The sequence below is a fragment of the Vulpes vulpes genome, chromosome 5 (assembly GCF_048418805.1).
Source record: "Vulpes vulpes isolate BD-2025 chromosome 5, VulVul3, whole genome shotgun sequence".
Taxonomy (NCBI): Eukaryota; Metazoa; Chordata; class Mammalia; order Carnivora; family Canidae; genus Vulpes; species Vulpes vulpes.
Genome location: NC_132784.1, coordinates 26,255,886 through 26,272,102, shown reverse-complemented (window position 1 = coordinate 26,272,102; position 16,217 = coordinate 26,255,886). Strand labels below are relative to the sequence as shown.

At 38.5% G+C, this 16,217-nt stretch overlaps 1 protein-coding gene across 41 annotated transcripts in view; it reads left to right on the top strand.

Annotated features, from left to right (window-relative positions):
- The window catches only part of GTDC1 (glycosyltransferase like domain containing 1), a 428,467-nt gene that overhangs the window by 117,299 nt on the left and 294,951 nt on the right, over window positions 1–16,217 (top strand). For 21 of the 41 annotated variants that reach the window (XR_012001510.1, XR_012001513.1, XR_012001512.1 and 18 more), the window contains 2 exons: window positions 4,894–4,958; window positions 8,109–8,312. The exons of 3 other annotated variants lie outside the window; for them this stretch is intronic. Coding sequence is in view for 31 of the 38 variants with exons in the window: in XM_072757661.1 (XP_072613762.1) it covers window positions 8,134–8,312 (179 nt within the window). In the remaining 7 variants the exon portion in view is untranslated. Of the gene's footprint in view, window positions 1–4,893; window positions 4,959–7,388; window positions 7,423–8,108; window positions 8,313–16,217 lie in introns of all 41 variants that reach the window. 17 more of the 41 variants (XR_012001508.1, XR_012001507.1, XM_072757667.1 and 14 more) reach the window with 2 other exon arrangements.

The window sequence follows — 16,217 nt, the reverse complement described above, 5'->3', positions numbered from 1 at the left end:
CATATCTGAATGGATCAGATAATCCAGTTTTCTCCCACTGGACTGATTTGCAGCCCATTTCAGGAAGGTAGAAGCCTTGGAGAAATGCCATCTTGAGAAAGCAAATACATTATTCATCTTGTCAAATTTTTATAAAATGAATAATTGTTGGCAGAAAGTATTTAAAAATGCCTTTTCTTCTTCCCCATTAAATAAAAGGATAATTACTAAATGTGAAATGGGATCTCCAGATTTATGGTGAGGGAATTGGCTTCTCATCCGACTTCCACTGCTAGTATTAAACTAGGATGATGATAGATCAAGCAGATTAAAAAATTGCAGGTGATTTTCAAAATTCATGGATCTCACAGATATTCATTTTCTTAGGCTGTGAAACTTGCTTTGGCCCAGATTGCAATTGCTGATTGGTGGTGTTTCTACCATTTCTTTTTATCATTATTACTTCTATTAGTAGGTTAAGATAAACTCGTATCGACATAAAAAAAATCTAGTAAAGTCTCATTTCTGTGAACAGTAAGAAAAGAGAATCAGTCTTTGAAAGAGAATATAGTAAAATGTGTTTAAATATACCAGCTGCTTGATTTAGTTTAGATTTTGGGAGTAATGGGAAATCATTTGTAGTGGTACAGTGCTGCCTGATGCTCGGGACCTGTTGGCAGTGAGAGCGATGTTACTTGAAAGGCAGCATCAAGTTCCCATTTCCTCCTGATTTTTGGTGGAACTCTGCAAAAACTTAGTGACATCCACAATGTGCTGGATCCTGGGAAGCTCCCAGGAAAAGACTGGCACCGTCCCTGTCCTGCAGATTTTCAAAGGCTCAGAGGGAAACAGGCCATGGAAAGAGAGTGAAACAAGAACTGAGAGTGTACAGAGCAGAAGGGAAGTCCTTTTTAAGAGAAGTTCAGGGAAAGGCTTTATAAATTGGTGATTCATGAGCAGAAATTTTAAGGAAAGTTCATGAGGTGAACATTAAGAGGCTGAAGGAAAAGAAGAGATAAAGGTGTGGAATCCCAGAAGTGGAACTGCGTGAGTGTAAGCGCTCGATATCCCCACAAGGCAGAGTCTGGGCAAGTGAGGAAAGAGAAATCACAGGGGAGAAGGAGAAGCAAGGCCATGGCGAAGAGGAAGGAAGGGCCAGAGAAGCCAGGTCTTAACAACCGTGTGTAGGGGCTTTGGGCTGTACCCACAGGTGATGGAGACCTTGAAGGTTTTTGAGCATGTCACCTCATGGTCAGATTTGCATTTTGGAAATTTCTTGTGGCTGGATTATGGCGAATGGTATGATGGGAACCAGATCGTGTGGCAGCATGGGGACCTAGTGAAAAGGGTAATACAGTGGTCCAAATGAGTGATGAGATGGTTTTCTGGTGTAAAATTTTCTATTGATTCATAAATATACTGCTACATTTTAAAATGTCAGCAAATTGAAGATACTTTTAGCATTCAGTAGAACTGATTCATTGCTACTTTTATAGTTTGAAATTATTCATGAAATTAATAGCAATGAAAAATGCTATTAATTTTAAATGAAAGAGGACGATTATTTTATTTGTCAGTGAAATTAAACCAGTAAACTTCTCACAAAAAATTTCGTAGTTACAATTTTGCTATATAATGTGGAATATAATAGCTTCACAAAAATGTAAGGCAATGAATTTGTAGTGTATACACATCTATTTACTTGGGGAAATTATGCATATTTGATAACAAGTGAATGATGTCATAGTGTCAGTGCCTATAAGTATTTGTTCAATTTGCATTTGATACAGTTATAACCAAGACTTTATATTAATTTAAGTCATGGAATAAGTGACTGATAGTTCTAAACAGAAAGTTAAGTCCAAAGTTGAGAAAGAATGAAATATTTGTTAGGGAAAATTAAATAGCAATGTATACATATAAGATTATGATTTTTTCAAGAGCTTGTATAAAAGGTCATAGGAAATCATATAATTGGAAAAGCACAATTGAAAATTACTTTAAACTGTGTCACAAACAGGATGGCATATAAGTCTTCTTACCAAATCTTGGTTTGGGTGCACAAATCCTTAGTTCTTCATTACCGCAACAGGAAACTAAAGTCAGAGCTGAAGAAATGAGAACACCCATAGCACTGTGAGGGCAATAAAATATTACAGAGCTACATCTCATTCAGTATGAACCCAAGATTTTTATTTTTAGTGTTGCTATTTAATTACACACAGTAGTACATAAGTTATCATAAATGTTAGGCTGTATGTCCACAGTCAGATAATGTAGGAATGATCAGTTTGCATTATGCATTGTCTTTAATTCACACTAATGCTCAGGAATCTGATTCATTCCTTACTGTTTGCCAAACTTTCTTTAATTATGTAGAATATTGTCGGTGCCTGTAGTTTTAGGATTGGAAGGTTTGTACAGTGCATTTGATACCACATTGTATTTTAGTACTCAGAGATTACATTGAAGCTTTAGGGGTTAGGATGAATTTTCTACGCCTCTTTTTATAAAAAGTTTTTTAAAAAATAACTTTTTGGTAGGATCTGCTTATCTCTCTGTCTCCCACCCTCTGACCCCCATATGATACTTGATTATAATGTGATACTTTGAGGACAATTTATTTTATTTTTTAGTAAAAATATATTTTTACTATATATTCACTCTTATTAGGTTCTGTTAGGGGAATTGATGGGCACATGTTTCAAAGCTGAAATCTTTTTATGCTTATTTTTTACTATTTAATGAGATTTCAGGTATATTTTAACAACCGGGGTTTCCCTGATGAATCATTAAAATAAGTGAGTGGGTTGGAAGGTAATACTAACTTTTCTCAGTACTGCCCTGTTTTACCCTACTGGGTTATTGGTTGCCTTTAAAATAGAACCTGGTGTGTTGGAGTTGGTGGGTGGAGGTGCAGAAGAGAAGGGGTCAGTAAGAAAATACCAGGTAAACCTCTGATGACCTATTGGGAAGTCCTACTCAAATTTTATTTTCCCCAACTTAGAGCATTTAGTGTCTAAAAGTTCATTGTGTTTTGCTCTGCCAAGCTTAACTTTTAAAATATTGTGTATAGGCAAATAGAATATATATTTTCAGCTATTGATTGAAGTATAAGGTATCAAGCCATGTGTGGATTAGCCTGTGGAATCAATTTCTCATGTGTGTGGGATTAAAACCGTTAAAACCATCATCACTGAAACCATACCTTCCTACAGCTAATAGCAGTAAGGTGTCTGTGGAATATATTAACACAACAATTCCTCTGATTTAAAATTATTACTTGGTATTTGGTTGGAAAATTATTTGAATATTATAAGTAACTGAATTGACATCATATATGAGGGCTAATTACACATTTCTAATGTGACTAGGTTTAGTTTAAAAAAAATCCACATGATGTATTTATACTTAGCATATTTTTTCCAATAAATCAATGGCATATTGCAAAATTCATTCTCTATACTTTCAAAAACAAAACAAAACAAAACAAAAAAACTGCACAAACCTACAACAGCAGTTCTCTTAGAGGAGGTACAGCAAAATGTAGTTCACCTTGAAAATGGCTCAGGGAATAAAGAAATTGGGTCAAGCTTAAAATAAATTCAGGTACAGTGACAAAAAGTTTTAATAAAAATTAAAAATATTCACAGCTTTGGTTTCAGGCTACTTTTGTTCTTAGTGATCTTATCAATGCATTATTAGCTTTTAATTGAGATGACACTAATGGCACTTTCTCATTTTGGCCAAAATGTTTATGGGAAACATCTTTGTGATTTTTCACATTGTATCCTGTTTTAATTAGTAAATATAAAGTTTTGGAAAAGCAGACAATTCTTAGATCATTTGACCTGTGGGGATCTTAAGTAGAATTTGAACTGGTTTAAAATTCCTATGTCATAGCTATCACTTTGACTCATTTATATTGCCAATTTAATGTTTAGCGTTTAACCATGTATCGTTAAATCATAGTATTGATAATGAATTAAACTTTCATAAAACTTTAATAGTATAGTAGATTCTCATTCATCTGGTGTCACTGGGGAATAAAATACGCTGAAGAAATGAGTTTTTTTTTTTTTAACCGAAGCTTACTGGGTTAAGCAGAAAAACTTAAAAGTTGATAAAAATTTATCTGACACACTTTGTATGCTCTTTTTGGAAGGAAGAATGGATTGGCCATTAACTTTTTTTTTTTAACTTTTTCCTAACGTCATGAAATATTAACATTCTAGTGTCAAGTAGAAAGGACATGGGCTTTTTGATTAGTATTTGTTCCCTCACATAAAAAAGGTTTTTTGTTGTTTTTTTCTTTTGAAATAAATGTGACACCCCTAATTGATATACTTTCTCAGTTTTTGCGGGGGTGCATGTGCTAATGCTTTAACAGATTGATTAACTCAGGCACCTATGTAAGGCCTTTGGCTGTGTATAGGATCACCTATCCTCGGTTGGCAAACACCTGGCCACAGCCTTGGGCTGTAAAGGACACCCTCTCATTGCTGAGGAGTAAGCATTTTCAGTGTTCAGGACTGCTGCTCCCAAGCATTCACTCCCTGGTAGCCATTGGTAGTGGTCCATGATGTCTCCATTCACCCGTGCTTGTGAGCATCTGTGGTGTCTGGGTGACCACCTGCAGTTTTTTGGGATTATTGCTAAAATGAGCAAATAGTGCATTCCCTTTAAGTTTTAACAAATTCCAGCATAACAGCAAAAATTCTCTTTAATAAATTTTTTTTTTTTAACCTTATGCTTGTTGGTTTTGAGCGGTGTTTTCTAAAACAAAACTCAAGCACAGTAAGAGTATTGGCACTCTTCTTTAATGTGCTATAATGGCATTTGGTTTGAATCTTATATTTAAAAATCAGCTTCCTCTCTTTTGCTTGCACCTAATGGGAATGGTCTTTCTTCCAGGTTGTGCTTTTAAGAAGACTATAGGGAAGAACGATTTTCTTCTTGCCACAAAAGTTGCAATAGAAGTAAGTAGGGGAACTGCCAGGATATGTCTGTCTCCACAAAACAAGCAGAACAAATTTCCATGAATCAAAGCCACTAAGTATAGTTTTCAGAGATGGTAAGACATAGTTACTCTCCCTAGAAAAATACCCCAAATGCAGGCACACCCATTGGCCACTAGAAGAATGCTCGAGTAAACGCTACTTCAAACCTGTACATTTCACTCTTCTTACTGAGCTATTAAAGGGGTGGAAATCTACTATAGCTATAATCTTTTTTTCCCCTTTTCTATTTTTCGACCTCCCACATGCTTGGTGTTCAGTTCTGCTTACTGAATGTCTTGAATCGACAACAGCACCTACACCTACTGCCTCCACATTGGCTTATGGTTTACAGATAACTAATGATTCAGACCCATAAGAAGAAACATCTGTAAATATATGACATTATATGTGTTCTAGATTAATCATAAAAAAGGGCAAAGGGATGAGGAATCAGAAAATTTTTTTCCCCTTCTAATATTGATGTTGCCTTCTTTGAGGTTATATGAATGAAATATTCTTTAGAGTGGTTTAGATCACATTCTCAGGTCATTTTTACAACAACCTTTTAAGGATATATAGGGCATATATACCCTATCATGATTAGATCAGAGGAAATAAACCAAGATAGAGATAAAAGAGATAACTGTGATGGGATCTTGTAAGCAAACTAATGTCAACTGCTTTTAGTCTGTCTCAAAACCTTTGATATAATTTTTAAAATTGCCTTATATTAGTCTCTCAGTTGACTTTCTAGAAGTTTCCATTATTTGAGGGATTAAAGGCTAATTTTTTTGTTGTTGTTGTTAAATTTGTCTTACTGAAAAGCGTTTATTAGAGGTGGTCTCCAACTGCCCTGAGAAAAGTCAAGACTGCATAGTCAGTCCCTGAGCTTACTTCTTCTCAGATACTTGGGGGGTTCTCAAATTCTTATTTGGGATACAAGCTGCTGATGAGGAATGAATGGCACCCACTGCACTTCAAATGCATGTGTGTATCCACTTTTACCACCTATCCTTAGTTGAGAGGGGGCCGTGATTGAAAATTACTGATTTTAAAATGAAGGAAGATTTGAAGATATTCTTTCCCCCTTAAGTAAAGTAATTTATACTAAAAATGGGAGAGACAAATATCTTATTACTGTTTATAAGTTATTATCCGCAATCTTATCTTCACAATATACCTCTGACATTAGTATTGTTATCCCCATTTTAGAGAAGACAAAACTGAGTCCTACAAAGTTAGGTGACTTGGTCAAGGTCACACAGCTAGGAAATGACATTGCTGAGCTTCAGACTTGTATTTCCCTGATCCCAGAGTTCATGTTTTTTCCACCTAAGGAACACTGCTTCTTATTTTACAGATAAGTGAAATGTGTACTTGTATATTCTCCAAAAATACTCGTGGGAAGATTCAGACATCAAGAACTAAGTTTTTTTCATTCCAGTTGTATCTTTGAGAACCATTTGACACTTTCTCCTCTGAAATGAGATTTAAGTAGGCATTGCTTTGAACAGATGAAGTACAGTTTTATTGGTGAAAAACATCATTGAGCGGCACCTGGATGGCTCAGTTGTTTAACTGTCCAACTCTGGGTTTCAGCTCAGGTCATGATCTCAGGGTCATGAGATCGAGCTCGGCCTCGGGCTCTGTGCTCAGTGTGAGTCTGCTTGAGATTCTTTGCCTCTCCCTCTCCACCTGCCCCTCCCCTTGCTCCAGCACTCTCTCTCTCTCAAATAAATAAATAAATATATATATATTTTAAAAAAGCATCATGGAGTTGTCGAGACTAATAATTTTATGGAACAACATTATTAAGAAAAGCGGTATGCTGTGTAATGAGTTGTGTTTACTTAAGTCATAAAGGAAAATTCAAACATCTGGAGTATTTTTTAAACAATGTAGTATTTATGTATGGAGTGATGTTTCTTCCTTACTTCTTCCAGGAAATAGCTTATAATTTTAAATGTATATGGATTTTTTTTTACATTCTCACATATATTTTTATTTCACGGGGCACATTAACAAAAGTCATATTATTAAACCAAAAAGTTGCTTGATAGCTGACTCACTGGGATGAAAATTTTACCATGTCTTTAATAACAACATTACTTTATCTCTCTTTTTTATTTTTAAAAATATTTTATTTATTCATGAGAGAGACAGAGAGGCAGAGACACAGGCAGAGGGAGAAGCAGGCTCCATTCAGGGAGCCTGACGTGGGACTCGATCCTGGGTCTCCAGGATCAGGCCCTGGGCTGAAGGCGGCATTAAACTGCTGAGCCACTTGGCTGCCCTGCTTTATCTCTCTTAATGGGATTGTTGTTTAAAGAAAGGTTGTAGAAACCTTGCTGATTCATAGGCATATGGCTTTACCCCGTTTTTTTTTTTTTTTTGGGTTTTCCTTTGCAGGTGGGAAATCTGCTATAGTGGGGAAGTGGTCAAGGTATGTGCAGTGTCTCAAGAAATTGTATTGTAAGATTTTTAACATTAGACAATTGAGATTTGACTCTGAAAGTGCTTTTTTTCTAAATATGGATTCACTGGGGGCAGTGATAGCTGGTGAATTTAAAGGTGAATTAATATGAGAGTTTCAGAATCAGAGGATTTCGGAACTGTAAAGGGCCTTACAAACGAAGGGCTCTTGGAGTGGAAGTCTTAGGAGATGAGTGTAGTGACTGTCTGAGAGTAGTAGAGCTGTGGGCCAAGCTGCTTCTGTGGTTACTGAGTCAGGGTCACAGCCATTCCAACCAGGAAGTGAGTGATCACAGCAGGAGAGGGCTCTGAACTTCCTGGGGCTGGAGGAAAAAAAATAAAAAAACCCCTGAGTCATTGTGCAAGTAATCTTGGGGCAAGAAGAAAACAGAAATCAGAAAAAAGAGCATCCTTTATTTCCTCTTGTTAACACAAATGTAAAAACACTGATTACTGATTATGATTACATTAAGGTATAAACCTTAAGTGTCATGTACTTTGTTTTTTTAAAGTGGGATGTAGCAAATTAAAAAAAAAAATTAAGCTTCTGTAAATTATTTGCTTTCTGAGTGTCATATTTTAACTTAGTTTTTAAAAAAGCCTTATGCACACACATATACATGTGTTGGAAAAAATATTGTTTTGCTTATTATTTAGGATCTGTGAAGGCTTGAAAAGGCCCATGAGTCTTCTCATCATTGAGGCGTTCTATGGAGGGTCCCATAAACAGCTGGTGGATCTGCTCCAAGAAGAGTTAGAAGACTGCGTCCTTTATACCCTTCCTGCAAAGAAATGGCATTGGAGAGCGCGGACATCAGCTTTATACTTCTCCCAGAATATCCCCAGCAGCGAACGGTACAGGTAATTGGAGCCCACATGGCATCGTCAGCCTCTTTTTACTGTACGTGTTGCAGGGACGCTGCTGGTCCCTGGCATCCATGAGGTTTCCTGCCGCCGTGGCATGGGCCCTAAGACAACAGCAGATACTCCTGTAGACACAGCGGAGCACATTCACACTCCCAGGGTATCCGCTGGTAGAAAAGTGGCCTCCCTTAGAACCCCTAAGCCTTTGCTCATTTGTCTTGTGATTTTATCACATGCACCTGCGTGGGCGTGGATGACAGTGATCGGCCACGGGGAGACTTGATCTTGGGCATGTTTTTGTTCCTGTTCCATAACCTCCGGTGTCTCTTTTAGTGACTGTGCTGTTTTAGGTTCCTTTACTGTGTTTGCTCTGTACTAGGAGCTGAGGTTGACAAGACGGATGTAGCCAAGCTCTGTGCCCTTAAAGCTTTAAAGACTCTTGAGGTAGACATGGACTTGGAAGTGCAGCATGAGCATGAAAAGTGGGCGAGTTGATTTTGACTGTGACAAAGCGGAGGTGGCTTTAAAGCATTGGCAACATTTGCTTAGTCTTAAAGGATGGATAGATTTGGGGGAATGCCACTCAGTTCTGAATTCTGATTATTTAGGAAGTGGGGACCAGGGGTACCTATGAGAGATTTGTCTGGGAGCCCCTAGAAAGCTGAGTGAGAAATACAGATTACATCTGATGGGAAACAAGTGGAATACTGAACACCCCTGCCTCCTTACTCTCTGTTGGCATATACTGCCTTGCGTCTCCTGCTTGTTAAATAGTGGGGGATTGTTCTACTGTGTGTGTGGTGTTTTCTTTTCTTTCTTTTTTTTAAGATTTTATTAATTTATTTGAGAGAGAGAAAGAGAGTACAAGCAGAGGGGAGAGGGAGAGGCAGATTCCCTGCTGAGCAGAGAACTGATGCAGGACTCGATCCCAGGATCCTGAGATCATGACTTGAGCTGAAGGGAGACACTTACCCGACTGAGCCACCCAGGCCCCCCTGTGTTTCATATATCTGTTCTTCTTACCATTCTGGGCCCTTCTGTGTAGGACTGCGCTGGTTTAAGCAGCACTGGGGAGTTCAGGCTGATAATTAATGGAGTTAGGGAGACAGATTGTTAGACAAAGGGCACATCGCAAGCTGCAGTGCTCACCTTGCCTTCAGCAGCCCCATCTATCTGTTGCTGTTTGTAAGGTGCAGTCACGAGGGAGACGGCAGCTTGGGATTAAATGTAGGTTGCTGTTTTTAGTAGTAATTTGAGGGATTCAGAGAATAACCTATTTGGTGTATGAAAACCATGGAGAATTCAGATTGTCAGGTGGAATGAATAGTGCGTGTTTGAGTCACTCTGCTTGGGATTATAAAGGTAAAATGCTGTTTGGGGACATACTAAGAATTTATTTTTCCTTACATAATTTAATGTTTTGTATTCTGATATCACTAAGTGAATATTGTTGCTTATAGTACTAGAGATTTCAATGAGTGTATCAATATAAAAGTTTTAAAGGCGAGGATGAGACTGTTGCTGTGTTAAAATCTGTTTATAGTTGCTTTCACGATCTCCTTTAATTGTGTCTTCATAGCACCAATTGCATTGTATTACTTAAGGTCAAATAATCCTGTTGACTTTATGCACATTTTCATTTAACATTACTGTTTGAGAGAACACATTTCTACAATGACTAGGACATTGAAACGAACCATTTCCTTATCTGCTGTTAGATTTCATTTTGATTATGCAGTTTTTCAGAATGAAATCATTGTATCGCAAATATATGTGTGTGGCTAGCGTGCCTACAAACACTCCCGTGTCCAGGGCTTCTCTACTCCCTTTGAGGCCTGAAGCATTTGAGGATAAAGATCACATTGCTCTTTGAAGCAGTCTTGTTTGGGAGGTCAGTTTCTGCAAGATTGTGATGTAAAGTTTTACTCCCTGATGCCCATAACCTACAGGTCCTATCTGTGGGATCTGAGATCTTTCAAGGTCACTCATCTAAGCTGTGCAGTTAGCTGCATGAATCTAATCAGACTTCACTAAGAGATATACCTCGCCATTTGAACCTACAGTTACATTTGACCAATGATAACTTATCTACTCTTTTTGAATACTTTTGGAAAAATAGCAACAGCTTGGATTCTTACACGAAGTTAAGAAATATGTTCACTCAACCCTACTTTGAAGTGCAAGAGCAATCTTTTGTTGCACCAGAGAAATCTGATCTCTGTGGAGACTTTTAAAGATAGGAAGTTTTCGCTTTTCCGTTAGTTAACTCTTGGTACACTTGGCAAATGAAATCATCACAATCCATAAAGCCACCGGTCTTACCTACTATGCAAAATTACTCTGAACAGGTAGGGACCATGTCTGATGAGAGAGACCCTGAATGTAGGCACACACGTTACTTTTCTCAGTTTCCATACGTACAGTCATTATTGTTATAAGCTTGTTATCCAGAAAATATTTTATTACTAACAAGATAAATGCTTTAGCCCAATTACTCAGTTTGATTCTGCTTTATCTTGACAGCTAGAAGAATGCATCACGGTTCACGTTTGGAGCTGTGTAGTTTTATCATAGATTACAAAAGCTTCACAAGTTATTTTTCCCAAAAGTAGTTGGCAATGATTGCTCCATAGGTTATATTAAAATTTTGCCTTCTGAAAACCACAAAATGCAGAAATGTTTTGAGGATGGGCCTTACGTTTTGCGTTTTGAAATGTATGAGTCATTTGTCCCAAGGTTAGCAATTCGACGTTCTTAGACATACCTAGACGAGGGATCAAAGATTTTTCATTCATTTTTTTTTTCTTTACTGAACTGAGACGACCACTATTACCTAAAATCAGTTTTTCACTCTCAGCTGCTTACAATTATATTTTTCATTCCATCCGAGGTATTGTAGCAGATTCTGATCATTGGCCACTTAACAGCCCTTCTTCCTTGTTAACAGAATCACACTTGTCTTTGGAGTGGCTAAGTACCCAGCCCCTGGGAGTGAAGCACGATTGACCTGAGACGGTCATTATGATCTTGTTTTCTGCCCAATTTTCCCAGCTTTCCTTGCAGTTAGTGCTGGGCAGTCACTAGGTTTGGGCAAATTAGATTTAAGTGGATGACTTCTGGGGATTCTTCCGACAAAGTTTGTTTTGTTTTGTTTTTAGTTATGAAAGGAGAAAGCCATTTTCCTTTCCTGCATTTGACAGTGGTTGTGATGTCTGCAACCATGAGGCGACAGGATGAGGGCAAAATGCCTGGGCTGCCAAAAAATGGCTGATGGAAGACTGGAAAGAGCCTGGATTAGACTTCCATTTTGAGCAATGGAGCTACCTCCTCACCTGAAAACCCTCCATGTCTAAAACATCCAGAAATGATTTGTAAAGTGTTAACGACTTTCCTTTTAAGTCCATAGCTAAACAAAGAGAGGATCCGAAGGACGATCTGGAAGTTAGAGTGGCCTAGAAGCTGTGGTTACCTCGTTTTCATGAGGAGGACTGGTTAACTTAGATATGTTATGTTCTGAAATGAAATATCATGCAGCTCTGACCTGAATTAGGAAGATTTCTATGGACTCTCGCGGGAACCTGTCCAAGGCATTTGCAGTGACAGAAAGTAAGGTGCCAGACAATGTTATTAGGTATTGTCTTTGGTATAAAGAAAGGAGGTTAGAAGATACAAAACAATGGAAGAGTCAACTGGAAATGAATAAAACACATTTGTCTGAGGATCAGTGTGGCAGAGGATGTCTGTGCCCACCCATATCCCTCTGACCTTTCCCTTTCAGTGCACCCTGGCCAGCTTCCCACTGCCAGGGTTTGCAGCTCCTTGCCTGAGGGAGCAGCTGCTCTGGCGGCGCATGCGGCAGGCTGTGAGCAGCCCTCCACAAACGATCTTCACCCCTCGGATGAAATCATTCTGAAGGGTGTGCAGGAGAGAAATCATTAACAAAGATTTCTTAAAAACCCTGTAGGTCAGAAAATGTACCAGCATAATTCTACATAACTCCTGGGTCACAGAAGAAATCATAATGGGTAATAAAAAGCGGGACTGAATCATAATGAACATATTGTATATCACAATGCTGGTTGTATCTACATTGACAGCCCCAGTCACATCATCTTTAATAAATTTATTTTTATCATTTTTTAATTGTGATACACAGGCCCTCTAAAGCTTGTGGCCCAGAGCCAGGGACCCTCTTACTTGAATCTGGGAATAGTATTGGGAAGGAAAGAATGGAAAGAATGAAAAATGGTGAAGTTGGAAGCAAATAGAAGTGGAGATGGAGAAACTAATAGTTATTTTGAGATAATAAAATAGAGGCCTGATTTGTTTCAAAGGCACAAATAATTTTTGGAATTATGTAGATATGGATCTGTGGATATGGCACAGATCCGTAAAAAGGGGAAATGCTCTTAATAGTTTTATGTCAGTAGATGAAACCTTAGACAAAAGAGTGAATTTCTTAGAAAAACATAACTTACAAAACCTCACTTAAAATGAAACAGAGGGGTGTCTGGGGGGCTTAGTTAGTTAAATGTGTGCCTTTGGCTCCCATCCGGGCTCCCTGCTCAGCGGGGAGGCTGCTTCTCCCTCTGCCTCACTGCACACCCCCCCACTCCTGCATGCATGTGTGTTCTCTCTCTCTCTTTGTCAATAAATAAAATCTTTTAAAAAATGAAACGAAATTTGAATGGAATTGTAATCATTAAAGATACTGCATTAGCTAAAAATCTGCCCACTACAAGATAGAGGCAGGGTCCCTGTGCAGGGTTGGTTTGCTGCGTTGGTGCCACCCTACCTCTTTCCAAACTTGTGTTATGGGAGACTGAGGGTCTGTTTTTAGGTTTTCTGTTTCTTGTAGCCGTACGAGTCCTGACTGTTAATAAATGTTGACTATCATTATGATACCTTTTCCTTCGCACCTCAACCCCCCCCCCCCCTTTTTTTTTAATGACCAAGGAGGGGCAAGGAAAGGAAGTAGTTGGATAGGAATTAAATTGAGTGAAAGTTCAGTTGGGTCAAGCAATGCATAGAGTGAAATTAAAGTTTATGGTGATGTGTGGCTGTTGATAACTCTGTTTGATTTGCCATAATCTTTAATGGTACCATCGTTGTGGCCTTTCACTAAGCAGGTTCTCTTTCAAGGAATGTGTGAATTTTTTTTTTTTTTTTTTTTTTTTAATGAGCTCTTCCCTGTGAAACACTGAATGCAACTTTCTTTGGGAAAATGAACATTTTTAGCTAATATGAATTACTTATGTCTGTTTGTTGTTTGTAGCTAGTCCTTGTGAAAAAGGGATGGCTAAACTAGTGGGTGTAGGGTATTAATACAGAAGGTGGTGGTTTTCAAACAATTTGTTTGTAAATTAGTAATATAAATTTTTCTTTGCTTTACAGTTATGTCTTGTTTTGAGTTGTTACCTTTTGTGAAAAATACAACTTTCTGAATAATATAAATATTCTTTTTTAAGTCATGAAACATTTTTTTAAAAGATACCTTTCTGGGATTCCTGGGTGGCTCAGCGGTTAAGCGCCTGCCTTCAGCCCAGGGAGTGATCCTGGAGATCCAGGATCAAATCCCAGGTCAGGCTCACTGCATGGAGCCTGCTTCTCCCTCTGCCTGTGTCTCTGCCTCTCTCTCATGAATAAATAAATAAAATCTAAAAAATAAAAAATAAAAAAATTAAAAGATACCTTTCTGAATAATTTAATATTATTTTCTTTTTTTAAAGATTTTTTAAAAATTTATTCATGAGAGACACAGAGAGAGAGAAGCAGGCAGAGACACAGGCAGAGGGAGAAGCAGGCTCCATGCAAGGAGCCCGATGTGGGACTCCATCCTAGAATCACGCCCTCAGCTGAAGGCAGATGCTTAACCACTGAGCCACCCAGGGATCCCTGAATAATTTAATTATTTTCATTACAAAAACACCTTTTTATTAGTGTGTGACATACTTAGGAGTATAAAAGTAAACGATGACTAATAAGAATTTGTAGGTGAGTGAATTTATAGGTGGGTTTGGTTTAGATAGGGCAGTCATTTTATATCTCTGTAGTAACCAGAACAGGATTTGATGGGATTAAGTAATAGTAATAATAGCTAACGTATTGGACACTTACCCTGAGATGGATATTCTACAATCCTGGAAGCTCGACAGGGTTTTCCTGGTTTTATGGAAGAGGAAACTGAGGCTTAGAAAGTCAAGATATTTGCACTGGATTACGCAGCCAGTTAGAGGTGAATATGCGGTCGATCTCAAGTCTGGCCACTGCAGAGGCCATACAATATTCTTTATAAGCCCATGCTCTTAACTACTATGCTATCGTAATTCCCTCCCCAAGCAGGATAAAATAATGAAGAAAATTAAAATTAAATCTAAGTACCTCTTGATTAAAAGTATATGACTAAATTTTACTATTAGAAGAGGGTGTGATGTTTCTCCTGGTTTTGAGAAGTATTATTTTTTAAAAATATTGTATTTATTTATTCATGAGAGACACACAGAGAGAGAGAGAGGCAGAGACACGGGCAGAGGGGGAGCAGGCTCCATGCAGGGAGCCCGATGTGGGACTCGATCCTGGGACTCCAGGATCAGGCCCTGGGCGGAAGGGAGGCGCTCAACCGCTGAGCCACCCAGGCATCCCTTGAGAAGTATTAAAGTTCTCGAATCTTGTTGGAGACTGGAAGTTGCAAACCAGGAACCTTCCTAGGTCTGTGACTCTGTGATGTTCTCATTTTTCCTCAGGGCATTTGCTCTTTAGGTTTTGGGCATAGAAATTATAAGTCATTTGAATTGCCTTCTTTTGAAATCCAGATAAAAAATGACATGTGATGGATGCATTATAAAAATCACAGGGTAGACTCAGGAATACAAACGTAGCATTTTTTTCGGATGTTCACCTGCAGTCTCAGGTTATTCTCAAGGTGGTCTCCTGTTAAGTTCTCTACTTGGTTTATAAAGTTGGCCGGAGGCCGCGTTCCTGCACTGCCTAGCTCACTTCCCTTATAACATTACCAATTGTGTTCATTTGGGATTTGGATGATGTTCCCCCACTCTGAATAGCACTGTCATTAGGTGCAATGCAGCATCCTATAATCTCACTGGTGTGTGACTGCTCCATTAGTGAGAACTGGCCTCGAGCTCCCCCACCACTGTTGCCGGCTTCACCAGCTTCCCTATTTTGTGCTGCCTAATTGTGGGGTTCTCTTTTGGTATGTGGTTCTATCAACCTTGCTCTCCTATCTAGACAGTGCACAGCACAGCTTTCCAGAATTTGAGTACTTCTTGGAGCTTTATCCACAGTGTTCTGTCGCTGTGAAATCTCTTCTGCTTGATAGTATCGTTCAGTTTAGCCATCTGGACTTCAGGTCGAAAACGACCACAGCACTATGGAAAGAGAAGAATCCCACAAACCAAATAGCTACCCATCCTGTCAGCCTGTGTCTCTGCCTCTGTATGCTTCTCTCTCTTTCCTCTCCCCCTCTCTTCCCTCCTACACACACACACACACACACACACACACACACACACTACTCTTAAGTACTCTAGCATCTTCTTCACCACAAAACTGCAAATTAACCCTGTTACCATGTTTCCTAAAGTTTGCTTTTTCATGCTACATCTTTTCCCTTTTTCTTTATATTCCTCTGTCAGTGTTCTTAAGAAGCAAAATAGCCCAGTTTCAGGAAAAAAAAAAAGATTTTCTTGTGGAGTTTAGAATTTATTCTCACCATAACCTGCTAATTCAAAAGTGTTTGTATAGGTAGTAGCATGAGCTGTGAGCCGCTGCTTCTGAGGAGTTAAAGGCATGTAGTGCAACTTCAAGTGAAGTGTGTATTTTTAATATCTCTTCTAGCTTATTAAAAAAATCATGTGTAAGAATCTATAAGCCCCCATGTAAAGG